A 13,272-nucleotide genomic window follows, 5' to 3' on the forward strand; every position below is an offset into this window, starting at 1 on the left:
ACGTTAGGACGCATGTTTATTTTAAAATGTTTTTACTCGTGCCTCGATTTTTGTCAATGAAGTTCATACAATGATAGGTATACAAAAAATAAACCCGAAACATCACAGCTGTGTTGTGTTGTGTGTGCCGTAAACAGTAGACAGGTTCTTCAAGAAAACAAAGTACTTGAATTACTTCTGAGGCAAGGTGTTTGATGGGTGGTGCCTTGCCCATGGACACAATGACAATCATGAAATGGCTATAGATATGAATATTATGAACTGTATTGTTTATGCTTTTTGTGCAGTGTCTGAGTTTATAATCTACTAAACGAGGACAAAACTAATTTGTTTCCACTACTAACCTGGCTGGGGGCCTGGGGACCATGGCCGAAATTTTCGCATGGATTTGGGAACCAATCACAGAGCGAGGAGGGACGGCAAGACGATGACGCGCTATTCGATATACGGAAGCTTGTAGTTTATTTACGGATAAAAAAAAAAAAGAAGTGTATTTACGGATCCAACATGGCAGCAGCAGACACAATAGTATTTTTCGATCAAGCTTTAGACCTTGTTCTAAATAATTTAGCTCAAAAGTTTACAGCGGGTACGTCATACGTCATCTCAGACGATGATACGATTGGCTATGGCTACGTCCAGACGCATGATAGACTTTTTTTTTTTTCGTATCGCCCAATAAACGACTATGGACGATCATAAACCACACCTCAAAGAATTGGTGGTCCCCAGACTAATTATCACTTGTGATTTTAGTCTGGTGTTAGCCAGGCTATTCCACTACTAGAAAAATCAGGTGATTGTGTTCGGGCCCAGAGTAAGTTTCAGTTCAGCTCTATCTGATGCGAAATGTCCAACACTTCTCTCCAGTCTGGCTTTACCCAAATCTAAAAGCTCTTTGAAAAAAGTGTCAAAATAGCAACAAATTGAGACATAAACAAGGATGAAAATGCAATATAAAAGCCACAAAAGAGCAACAGAAAAGTGACGAAAAGAATCCCCCTCATGAACAATAAAGTCATATCATCCTTAATGAAAAGCGAGGGAGACAATAATGATCTGACAGAGTAAACTGTTCCATAGCAGAGCAGCAGGGGCAGAAATGGCTCGGTCCGATCTTTGTTCTGTCTTTCCGATAAGAGCTAAAAGAAGCCGATTTGCTCAGCAAAAGCGCATAGGAGCGTATGGCTGAATCAATTTGGAGAAGTACTGAGGGGGCAAGATCATTAATGCATTTAAAGACAAAACCAAAGGATAAGGCTGTGATTACAATTACAGCCAACTGAAAAACAAACCCTGCTTTTCTTTTTTTACTGTGCGCGCAAACACATGCTCCAATAAAAGCCCCAGCAGCGCTTTGATACACAACTTCATTTCAATATTGTGATTATTAAAAACGTAAACCTGCTCTATAACAGCAGTGAAGCCCAGAGAGCCATTTGTTGGTGTAACTTTATAACAGGGAATGCACGGCTCCTGCCATGTTCGATACTAAGTGGTATAAATCTGTGAGAATCCGCTGGGGCTGCGCTGTAATTAGGATCCAGCAGAGGAGGAGGCACAGCGCAGTCTCTGAGAGCGACAGAATTTAGGTCAGGGAAGACTCAGCATGTGCGTGCGGCGCCGGCACAAGATGAAGATGAGAAGTGAGACTGGTGGCAACGCCATCCATCAGAACATGAAAATCTATACTGTGTTCAAGTGTGTCGAAACCAAAAACATTTCCAACGGATGTGCTCTCTATCGTACTGCACATCATCTAGTCATATTAAAAACAATTTTAGAGCAATACAAAAAAGGCACGACCAGCATGTTGTTCAAAAGCATAAATGATTCCACAACTTCACAAATAACTTTACAGCGACAGTCTGAATAATTGATAATAAAGTGTGAGTGCGACTGCCAAATACGACCCCTACCCCACACAATATTAAACTGATCATCGTCATAAATGCAATCTCAACTTGAATTCCCTCACATCAGAAGAAGGAGCGCCGTTACCTGAGCAGCATCTTGCAGGCTCGACAGTTCGTGTTCTTGTCAAACGTGTGCATCTGGAAGTTGTGCTGGTTGGCCGTGGCTCTCTCCGGCTTGATATTTGACCTGGGGACAGCAATCAAATTAAAACATGGGAGAGACATAATTGCAAATAAAATATTAACAAATGTAATTTGTAATCTGAAATCATAATGGGGAAATCTACAGCCGGGTGCCGTTTCGTTTTTCTATTCCTCGCCTGCTGCCGTTTTTGTCCTGCTGTGAAGCCTCTAATTTCGACTCGAGATGTTTTATTAATGTTCAATTTGAAATGCATGTTCAGTGTAAAGTTGTTCAGGTTAAAAAAAACGATCAAGAATACAAAGTTTGTTGTGCAGTTTGCTAAAAGCGACATACAGTATTATTTGTAGTCCATGTAGTGAAGAACTTTGCCTCTGCATTTGACCCATCCTTCAGAGACACAGGGGGAACCTGTAAGGATCAGTATGTAGTTTACTGCTTATAGAGGCCGCGGCCCTGAAACGTCAGTGAATGTTGTGGTGGGAATAATGCGTGAAGCTTCAGGTACATTGTCCCAGCCATTAAAGATACTGGGGCAATGTCAGAAGAGGTATGAGCCAATCTCCACATGTTGAGCCAGGATATTGATCAGAAGTCGCTGAGGGCTCCTCAATCTTTCAGGTTGCGACGCCCAGAAGGCAAACAACTGGAGACTATCGTGTCAAATGTGCTGTAATAATGTGTTTGTCTGTATGTTGTAATCCCCTTATAATTACTGTTTTCAAATTTACAAAAGACCTTCACATATTTTTACTACTTTTGATGCTTCTAGATGACAAATATTTGAGTATAGGCATCGAATAAACTCGTTCAGTTATCGGTATTTACAATAGCAAAAACAAAACCCAATGTAACGCTTGTTTTGGGGCCTTTAGTAAAGACTAAAATCACAGCAATGGCAGTACCATTAGTGTCCACTAGTGGGAGGTGCAGCGTGCGAAGTGTCTGTGAGCACATTTGAGCTGCTGTGCCATAACTGGACACACTCCCTCAGGGCTGGACACACTGAGCAGGGCTGACGGTTAACCCAGAAACTCTCCATGCCTTCAGCCACTACAGCTCCTCCATGTACCCAGAAGTAATCAGCAACATGAGATGATTATGGCTCTGAGCTAAAGTATTACATTTACTCTACCCAGGGCTGGGAATTAAAAGAAGAAAAGGTGGAATGATCCTGGAAAAGGCAGTGAAATGGGTTGTACTTTAAACCGGCTTTTTACGCATTACACACAATAATTGTTTTAGAAACTGCACCAAACGTCACTTACTCTGGGAAGGTACTTAAGTACTTGTTAAACATATTTAGTATTTGCTCATGTATGCAGTAAAACCATGAAATCACTTCAAATACGTATTTTCCAGCGCTTCTTAAAAACGTGCTCAAACATTATTGATGTTGTAATAATCAGGAAACTCGGGTTTACTCACATAGCCATATCAAATTGCTCCATCCACTTCCTCTTGGTTTCCTCGGTTTTGCAGAAGAACTGAAACCCCTGCTTTCCCTGAAGGTGGATCAGGTAGAAGCCGTACGACCACTGGGCAAGAGTCAATCAAAAACAAACAGAAAATTAAAAGAAAACTATTTTGTTTTATCAATAGATGCACTCATAATCCAATCAATGCTTGTAAATTCCTTGAAGTCAATGCTATTTATTTAATGAGATGTTAATCAGTATGTTTTTTGTTCACACATATGTTAATATATTTGTATCTTAATGTCTCAAATGGACATACAGTATATATTAGGAGTAAAGTTGATTGTCCCTGTAGGGAAATGTGTCCTCTGCATTTGACTAATGCTTCATTGGGCAACATTAGAGGGCTGTAACCACAATCTAACACTTGAGTCAACTCTTCTTTAATTTTACATCATTTCAGAAGAGACAATCCTCAAGACCAACACTCGAATCACATGCAGCACAAAAATGATCAGCTTCATCCACAGAAACACAGCGTACAGGACATCCACACAGCAACAAGCCGAAACCACACCACAGCCAAACTGAGAAAATGGGTCAAATAAAGAATTGACTGGAGCTTACCATTTTTCCGCTCGACTGGTTTGGCATGCAAAAAGAAAGACACGAGAAGACACCCGGTTACACATGCAGGCATGGGCAGAGGACATGCAGATTCAAAAACAACACGGCCATGTTAGACCCACCGATCCCAAAAGACCTTCGATACATTTACATGGGCTGTCAAGCATGAGCGACCACAATGCAATATTCAAAAGTCAGTCCCCATGTCCGAAATTAACATCGATGATCGGCTTCAGCCTGGACACATATGGTTAGCCTCATAGCATATTTGTGTTTGTAGTTTGGTGCTTCATGTTTCTCGGAGTAGACAGGGTATTCAAAGCTTTGTTTCATGAGTATCTGAACCGTTGTGTACAATATTGTATTGTCAACACAGATAATGCAAATACAAATATATAACTAGCGATCAGTGTTTGTACGAAAGGGGAAACAATGACCCTATGATAAAAAAAAGGTTCTGCCCTTTGAGTAAAGACTATGTCACTGTGAATATCTGGGGTTGGCCTCAACAAGGTCATGAAGAAGATGGACAGGAGGAGTCGTTAAAATTCCCAAATCCAGCTCGGCTTAGCGGTTCTCAAACTTTACCTGCATGATAAGTTTGCTCGTTGTCAAAACACTTTCAACAAATGTGGGTATATATTTTTTTCCCAGGGAATTTTAAAAGGAATTGACAGCATTTTCAAAATATACAGATTGCTTTAGCAGGTATTTTATTGCTGATTTGTACAAAATGTCTCCAAATCATCTTGGGGGTAAGAGGTTTGACGCTTCAGGGCTGGATTTGGCCCCTGGGCTTTGACGTTGCCTCCCCCTGCAGCAATCACTTCAAAAAGACCTTCATGCTTTAGTAATGCTTTTCAGTTGGCATCTGGTTTTTTTCTGGTTTTCATTTTTAGTTAAATTTAAGTCTAATTTGGACCATTTCTAGAGCCAGTTTAGTCCTCCATTGATCTTGATCTAGGCCTGGTGATAGTTGAAAGATCATATATTTTATATGAGGTAGTACTTGGTCAAAGGTTTTATGAGAAAGTACCTGATGTGGAAAAAATTTTGAGAACCAAACTTGAGTCCAACTCTGAGCAGCTTTCTTACCGGGGCAGTGCAACCTCAGATTATTTGACAACCCTCCAGTATGAGACCTGATGCTTCTCAACAAAACACAACTGTTTCCATGAGACCCGCTGAGAGACGTTGCAGATAGAACGCAATATTCAATTTTCAATTATGTAGCGGCAAAATTAAAAGTGATTCTCTAATGTGACATAAAATACTGAATATATTATCCTATGAGGCAGACGATATGCCACTGTGCCGAGAACTGCTGTCCAGCTGGGTGTACTTTGAACGTGTGTTTTCTTACTTTCTTCATATCTCTGTTGTTCATGGGGTCGTCAGACATTTTGTACGATTGGAGCTCGATGATTTCTTTGAGCTCGTAGCTGTAGCCTTTCCGTTTGCACACGATGACCACTTTATCGAACAGGAAGATATACCTGAGAGAAACCAGCCGCAGTGAAGAATACGTTAGATGTGATTGATGGAAATGATACTGTGTCTGTGATACTGTGGAAAAGGCGGCAGGACCCTGGCACTGACCGGTCCTGTTTGGTTCTGTTGACGATGGAGCAAACTTTGAGCTCTCCGTCGATCTTTGGCCGTCCGTACTCCTCCAACTTCACCTGCTGCTTGGGACAATCAGAGAAAATGTTACTTTGGCTGGTCCAAGAATAGTATTGACCAACAGATGGCAAAAAAGGATAATCAAGCAAAAAAAACACATCAACACAACCTATCCGGGGAGGAACCCCTAACCAACAGGGACTGAACCACAGGAACTGAAGCTTAACATTGGCCTGGACGTTTTTCTATGATTTTTGGCCCTGTGTGCAGAGGGACTCCCATTGGCCCTGGGTCTATCTACAGCCTGTCCGTCCCTAGGAGTGGACCTCTCCTTCGGTCGTTCTCCCACAGATTTCTCTTTTCTTCTTATGTAGGAGGGTCTAAAGACAGGAGATGTCTCGGGCATGTTTCCATCAGCTGCTGGCTACTATTTTGCATTACCTCTGTTTGGACATTAAATTGTTTTGGTGCAGCCCTATGAGGCAACTCCTATTGTGATAATAATTGGGTTCTACAAAACAATTGATTGACTAATTGCACACAAGACTTTTGCCACAGTCCTGCCATTGTCAGGTTTGCAAGCTGAACTAAGATTGTTTGGCCAAAGTTTAGTCGTGCAGACATTTCGCTATTCAATGAACTCTGTTGCGATTGTAATGGGATTGACTGTGTTCCAACATAGACAGACAGCACCGCGTCATAGAAGTGGCCATGGCCTCGCCGAGGGGGAAAACAGTATCTTTTGGGAAACACAATTTTCCACTCTTTTTTAGCCATTTTCTGGCGAAATATAAACTTATTTATCACATACAAATAAAGTCCAGTCTAAATCGGGTCCATATGGATGTTTATTCACAGCAGATTGTCAGTAGAAGCGAAAAAAAAAAACACAGTAATCTTAGCTAGAATTAGCATTAGCATGATGCTAACATTCTCTGCTATTTATGTTTTTATGGGCTGTTGAACCACTTTGCTCCTCTCCATGTCTTTGTATCTTTATTTAGTAGAAAACTATATTCAGAGTTCTTAATCCTTAACTGTTTTCAAACCTGACCATATTTGGCGATTCCAGAGATGCCGTCTGTATCTATCGGAACAAAAGGACTATCTTAAACATTAGACTCGAACACTTCCAAAAACGGACACACAGAATTTAGTAAGTATCTGTCTGTCTTCTTGGGGGATTTGTCCTTCGCATGTGAACCATCTTTCAGTGCTACAAGGGAGAATCGCTATTATTCCTTGAGTTATAGTTTGATGGGGATATAGATGTTGCTTCAATTCCATAACCACATGATCCTTCTTGTAACTAATTACCAAGATAGCCATGGCATGTGCTTCTTCCACTTCATCCTAAACACACCTACATTTCTGGCACCTTGTCTCGCGTTGTCTGCCTCTTCCATTCTTAATTTGCTAAATTATAATGACAGAGGTGGTCTAACGGCTGGGGGTACTGATAGAATGTGAAGAATACAGATGAGTGCGCTGGCAGCTGACATAGCCCCAGAACTAATGAAGGGACAACGCATGGCGGGAGAAATAAAAAGATGGAGAATTTACCATGTGATGCACGTCTAAGAGAGCAGTGAGGTGCCACAGTCCCAATGACTCTCCCATTACTCACCGTGCGATGCCTGGCAGGGTTTTGTCTTCAATAACCCACATTTTTTTCTCTTTTCGTTTCACTCTGGCAGATAATAAGTCTTTACCAGAGCCATAGATCACTTTCGTGGGTGGCAAATGTTTCTGGTTCAGGGTAATGTATGAGTGGGTGGTCAAAAGTGTCTCCCAATGATAGAAAAGACATGTTTAGCATTTCATAAGATGCACAGTTTGTTTATCTGGTGCTTATCTACGACCTTGAAGCTAAAAAACAGCCTGATAATAATTCAGTCACCTTAGGCATGTTGAAAACAAAAAAAGCAATACAAATGTTTGTGTGCAGTCTCGTCATACGGGAGATTTCCATCGTAGATAAAAGGTTCTTACGCCTTTATCTGTGCTGGATTGTTTGGGTGGTGCTTAACACATGCCAATTCACCTTGTCATTGGTGTGACCTATTCCTATTGTACAAAAAAAGTTGCTCGGATGGAACCAATAACAAGATAAGCCACTCCCTATTGGATCGGTATATATTCAGCCTTCTGCTAAATGATTTTAAGCAACTGACAAAGCCTTTTTGAGGGGAGAGGCGAAACACTAAAAGAACCAGATAAAGATGACAGCTTAAGAACTTTTATCCAACAGTTCTGAGGCCATGTTACCAGTGCAATGATAATTCAGTGATTCAAGGTTAGTATCTCACAATGACTAATTGTGGCTCTTCTTTCTTTGACACAATGGTACACTTTTTACTACACTGATGACGACATGGTCTTAGAAGTTCATGTTAGTAAAAACTGATGGAATTAATACTACTAATCAAAAAAAATGACGTGCAATTCTGAAAGTGGGCACATCATGCAAAATCGCCCTGTTCAATCGTATAAGGCTTTCTTAGATTTTCTTGGGTAAAAGATAGAATCAATAGAAGCATCCTTCACATTTTCAAAGCCCCTAAGCCATCCAGTGGATCTGCACAGGGAAGTTGTGTTTATCACCAGTGATTTGCTAGCATGCCATTGGTTATTACCAATTCCTGTCAGCAGAGAACCCTCCAAGCAATCGAGATGGAAGTCCCAACTCATCAAGTGTCTTGCTCATACACGTAACATGAATTCAAATGATCGAATGTGAAATATCAAGGTTGAGGTGCCACAAAGCTAACCTGGCTAACACCAGGCTACTGTGTGCGCTCGAATTATTTCGAACTGCACAACAGCCTGGGGACCATGGCCAAATCTCCGGTGGATTTGGGAACCAATCACAGAGCGAGGAGGGACGGCAAGACGATGACGCGCTATTCGATATACGGAAGCTTGTAGTTTATTTACGGATAATTTAAAAAAAAGTTTATTTACGGATCCAACATGACAGCAGCAGACACGATGGTATTTTTTGATCAAGCTTCAGACCTTGTTCTAAATAATTTAGCTCAAAAGTTTACAGCGGGTACGTCATACGTCATCTCATACGATGATATGATTGGCTGGGGCTACGTGCAGACGCATGAGACTTTTTTTTTTTTTTTTTCGTAGCGCCCAATAAACGACTATGGACGATCGTAAACCACACCTCTCCTACGAGAAAATGAATTGGTGGTCCCCAGACTAAATATCACTTGTGATTTTAGTCTGGTGTTAGCCAGGCTACCACAAAGCAGCTTTATAAGACACAATTACTCATGGTACGTCCACTTTCAAACGTTTACCTTTAAAAAAATGTGGTGCCAAAAACAGTTCAAAGTTACCAGGTTTTCGATGGAGCTCTGGAACTCGCTGATCTTCTTGAGCGTCTCATTGTCACGCTTCACTTCATTGATGTACATGGCCAGGTCCTGAGGAAGACAGACAGACATTGATTCAAACTATATAGACGCTAATCCTTTTGACACGTGTCTCCTCACAAGACATCTCCGCTGTTTGTGTCCAGAGGCACCGGGGAGTTATCATATGGAGTGAGTCGGAGCTTGTGCTTAGAACTAACCTGCATGGCCTCCAGTGCTTCCTTCAGCTGCTGTCTCTCCGGTCGATCCGTGGAATGACTTAGAAGTTCCTGAAAAGGGAGAATGCTGTAAGCCAATATTTCACAAATGGCTTGGACTCAGAGGTGGAATGTTTAACCCCAAAATGTGTACATTTTGACAAGCACAAAACATACAAAAGCATTTAAAGACAAGTTGGGTAAACTATACTGTATCGTTGGGTAGATGTTTAACCTCGTTACTCCTCTGAAAAAATAATGTGTCATGTTACTGTACTACCTTATTGTGAAAGCAACACATTATAACACTCAATCGGTACCAATGCCTAATAATAATAATAATAATAAGTTTTATTTGTATTGCACTTTACATATGAAAAACACATCTCAAAGTGCTACAATTGACAATTGCCTAACATTTATGGCAGCCTTTATTAGCTGATCACACTGAAAGTTTTGAAGCTGCCTAGACCCTGCAAACAACAGCTGAATATCATGTATAAATAATACATCAGATTCTCTTTATTTATGTATTTTTATTAATTACAGACTACATCAACAATCTGCAATAACGCATCGATATGTAGCATTCTGATAAACAGACGATAACTATGAACAAATTCACCATCACAGAGAGTGCGAGAACTGCTCATTTTATTACATGAGCAAAAGCGACCTTGCACTCGGAGAACATAGTAAAGTGCAATCACCATACGTCTCAGTTATTGCGTGACTCCAGTGGAAAATGAATATAGTTTGCATACATTGCTCATGCTTATTATGGTGATTATGAGCATGCCTCTGAAGTGGCTAAGAATAAGCTGTAACAGACGATCAAATTCAAATCACAGGCAACAGTGCACTGGAGAATTCAATATACCCTGCAGGTTACGGATGTCAACGTGGAATGAATCAGAATGTTTTCAAACCATCACAGAGGGCGGTAAGTGTAAGTTTATAAAGACTCGAGACACTGAGGCGGCAAACAGCAGCGACTGGCAAAAGCATATTGCCACCAAAATCCCAACACACGCACAGTTTTAGTTGTGTTGTAGTAAGAACATTTGACAAGAGAGGGAAAAATAATTATTTGAGCCAAGAGCCAAGCAGCACATGTGGCTGCCTCAGAAAGACAACAAGCAAGAAGCCATTTTTGTTTTCCTTGAACAAAAAACAAAACAATAAGTGCAGCAGTCAGCCACCACAGCACCGATGTAGCATCAGTGGTGTAACCCGGGTTACTCCTCTTGATGTCCATATACTTAGTCTGTGTTTTGTATTTTAAAGGGGGGGTATTATGCAAAATCGACTTTTTCAAGCTTTACATCATGTTATTATGTCATTCCCTCATTAAAGACATGCCTGAAGTGTTGCCTTGGCACATTCACGTATTTTTGAGTAATCTGAAAAAACTCTGATGGCGGCCATTTTAGGGATAGGTTTGCCTGAGTCCTCCTAGGAACGCCCCCACCTCCTGGAGACGCCTCCGAGCTTTCGTCACCAGCCGAGTAACCAACCACTGCTCCTCAGCAGAACCCCCTCCCCACTGATGCCACAGGCAGCATGAGGAGGGGGCGTGTTGGAAAGTTCTTAAAGAGACAGAGGCCTATTTCAAGACATTCACTACAGCCATTTTGAGAGAGCAATTTTATACAAGGCAGTTATTCTAATTTACTGCATTTACAGACCAACAGAAGGTTTGGTCATCATTGTAGTGTGCTATAGACTGGTGCTATGTGATTGAAAAAAGCATAATGCCCCCTCTTTAATTGTCCGTGCACAACAGGATCACTTTTTTGTGTTAATTATTGTATAAATGTATCCTGAAACAGTATAATTGTTGCTACTTGAAGAAGGTTCTATACTGTGACTCATGATACCAGCTGAGAGCCATTGCTTGAGACGTAGCGCAGCAATCACCTCACACACCATCATGAACTCGCCCATAATGGACAGTAAATTAATCATCATGATTGTATTACAGCAGGTAGATTGTTCTAGATGTGAACACAGGGAGCAGGAGTGCAGGCTCGAATGGTGAACAGGCACTGCTCTAAAGGACATTTGCATATGCAGGAAGCTGTAGTCACTGTAGTTCATTAGCACTTGATTAATATGTGATTGAAAACAGCACTTTTCTGTTGGGTTAAATGGAATAGCTCAGCATGCTTGAGTATCCTATGAGCACTGTGGGGATGAGTGCACTATACTTCAAACTGCACTTGGAAAGGTAGAAAGTTCACCTCTACTATGAAGATAACACTTATCCCTAACATTATGTCCCTTAATTACCAATACACAGACAAGAATAATATGACAGAAACAAAACAGTAAAGAGTCAGAATCCTCACATGATTTTAACAACCTTGCTTATCTACAAGTCATTCCAAAAACATTATTTTCACTTATTCAATTCTTTTCTATTAATCTAGTACAAATTAATCATTTTGGAAGATTTGGATGTTTTATTTGGATACTTGTCATTACACAGATCCTGACGACAGTGTGTCATACAAGAGGGTGTGGTCTTGCTTGTGGGAAAACAAATGTCGCATGCCAAATAGGTCTTTTGGAAAGTTGTAAACAATGTCACCGTACATACGAGCAGTGGCTCTCAACCTGTTTTGTCTTGTGGACCCCCTTCCTCAAGGGTGTTGCAGATTGCTTAGAAGGGATTCATTAAAACAACTCCCTCTTAGTAAAAAGACAATATTGTGTGTTCAAAATCATGCCAAAATTCAAACATTAACATTTAAATAGCCTTACTAGCTAAATCCCATTATAGTAAATAGAGCTAAAGTTCCGTTGGATCCGGAAATGGACGTGGTATAGGCCATTCTCAGTCATGTGACTTTTAGTTGGCAATCAAATCAAAATCAAAAATCAAAAACCAAACGGCTGATTTGCCAACTAAAATGACGGAGAGGGATGGACTGAAAAGCCGGATATTTAATTTTCTAAACTGTATCCATGGCAACACGCTGCAGTCACATGACCCGACTTGTTCAAGTGTTTGCAAATGGTCTGCTGCTGTGATGAAGTTTAGCTAAAGTGCACTGTTTTGTCATTGTCGCTCTGTTTATATGGTGAAAGCACATTGTTGAGTCCAGTTTCTTAAGTCTGAGGATGCGGCGCCAACATCGGTTTTATGCGTGGAAATCCGGAGCAGTGACCTACTACGTCGCTGTCTTTGGAGCATGCATTGTTCTGGATATGACAGTGAGTGGACTTTTGGACACAAGGGACGTCAGCGTTGTCTCTGGACTTCACCAGGAAACACATGAGGAACATCAGACTTTTCTTCAGGAGATTTGCCAAAGTGGATTGATGTGACTGATGCGACACCTTAAAACGCAGATTTTGATTTTTGTGGTTTGGTTTGAAATCAGTAAAACCTCTTTTGCATTTCTACTAAAACAGTGTTTGAATTAGTTTCATCAATAAATGAGTGGAAAAGTCTACGTTCAGGATACTTGTGGACATGGCCTTAGGCTTATCACAATGCATCTGCTAATGCTAATGCTACCGTGGCTACCGCTAATGTCCACAGCAGTTTATACACCCTCAGGAGGCTAAAAACATAATTGTTTCAGAAAATTCTTATTACCCTTCCATTAAGAGTCAGAACTTTAGCAGAATACAAAATCTGTGTCGGTAGCGCTAAAATACGACCTTACCCTACGTTAAAATAATGCAATAGAGAAAGGCCTTTGGACACAGCATAACCTGAATACCCTGAAATAAGTGTCAGTCACAGTGAGACTTATAATATTGTATCTGCTGCTACTTTGGTTTTTAAAGGGTCTTGTAATGCTGGAATATAATCATAATTATTTTTCTTAATGTTTAATTGTGGTGATGATTTTTAATTTACTCATTTACTCACTTTACTCTAGTGCCCAGTGAACTCCAAAAAAATCTGGCCCAGTAATCCTGTACTAGAAGGTAGAAGACATGCTA

General features: G+C 40.7%; 1 protein-coding gene across 10 annotated transcripts in view; it reads right to left on the reverse strand.

Moving 5' to 3' along the window:
* vav2 (vav 2 guanine nucleotide exchange factor) overlaps window positions 1–13,272 on the reverse strand; it is a 308,481-nt gene that overhangs the window by 20,287 nt on the left and 274,922 nt on the right. For 3 of the 10 annotated variants that reach the window (XM_079582573.1, XM_079582571.1, XM_079582574.1), the window contains exons 12-18: window positions 9,316–9,384; window positions 9,041–9,166; window positions 5,703–5,791; window positions 5,467–5,599; window positions 4,104–4,118; window positions 3,487–3,596; window positions 2,002–2,103 (exon numbers count right to left, since the gene is read on the reverse strand). In XM_079582573.1, coding sequence (XP_079438699.1) covers window positions 2,002–2,103; window positions 3,487–3,596; window positions 4,104–4,118; window positions 5,467–5,599; window positions 5,703–5,791; window positions 9,041–9,166; window positions 9,316–9,384 — 644 coding nt within the window. The remainder of the gene's footprint in view (window positions 1–2,001; window positions 2,104–3,486; window positions 3,597–4,103; window positions 4,119–5,466; window positions 5,600–5,702; window positions 5,792–9,040; window positions 9,167–9,315; window positions 9,385–13,272) is intronic. The other 7 variants (XM_079582577.1, XM_079582579.1, XM_079582575.1 and 4 more) reach the window with 3 other exon arrangements.

The sequence above is a fragment of the Gobius niger genome, assembly GCF_951799975.1.
Source record: "Gobius niger genome assembly, chromosome: 2".
Taxonomy (NCBI): Eukaryota; Metazoa; Chordata; class Actinopteri; order Gobiiformes; family Gobiidae; genus Gobius; species Gobius niger.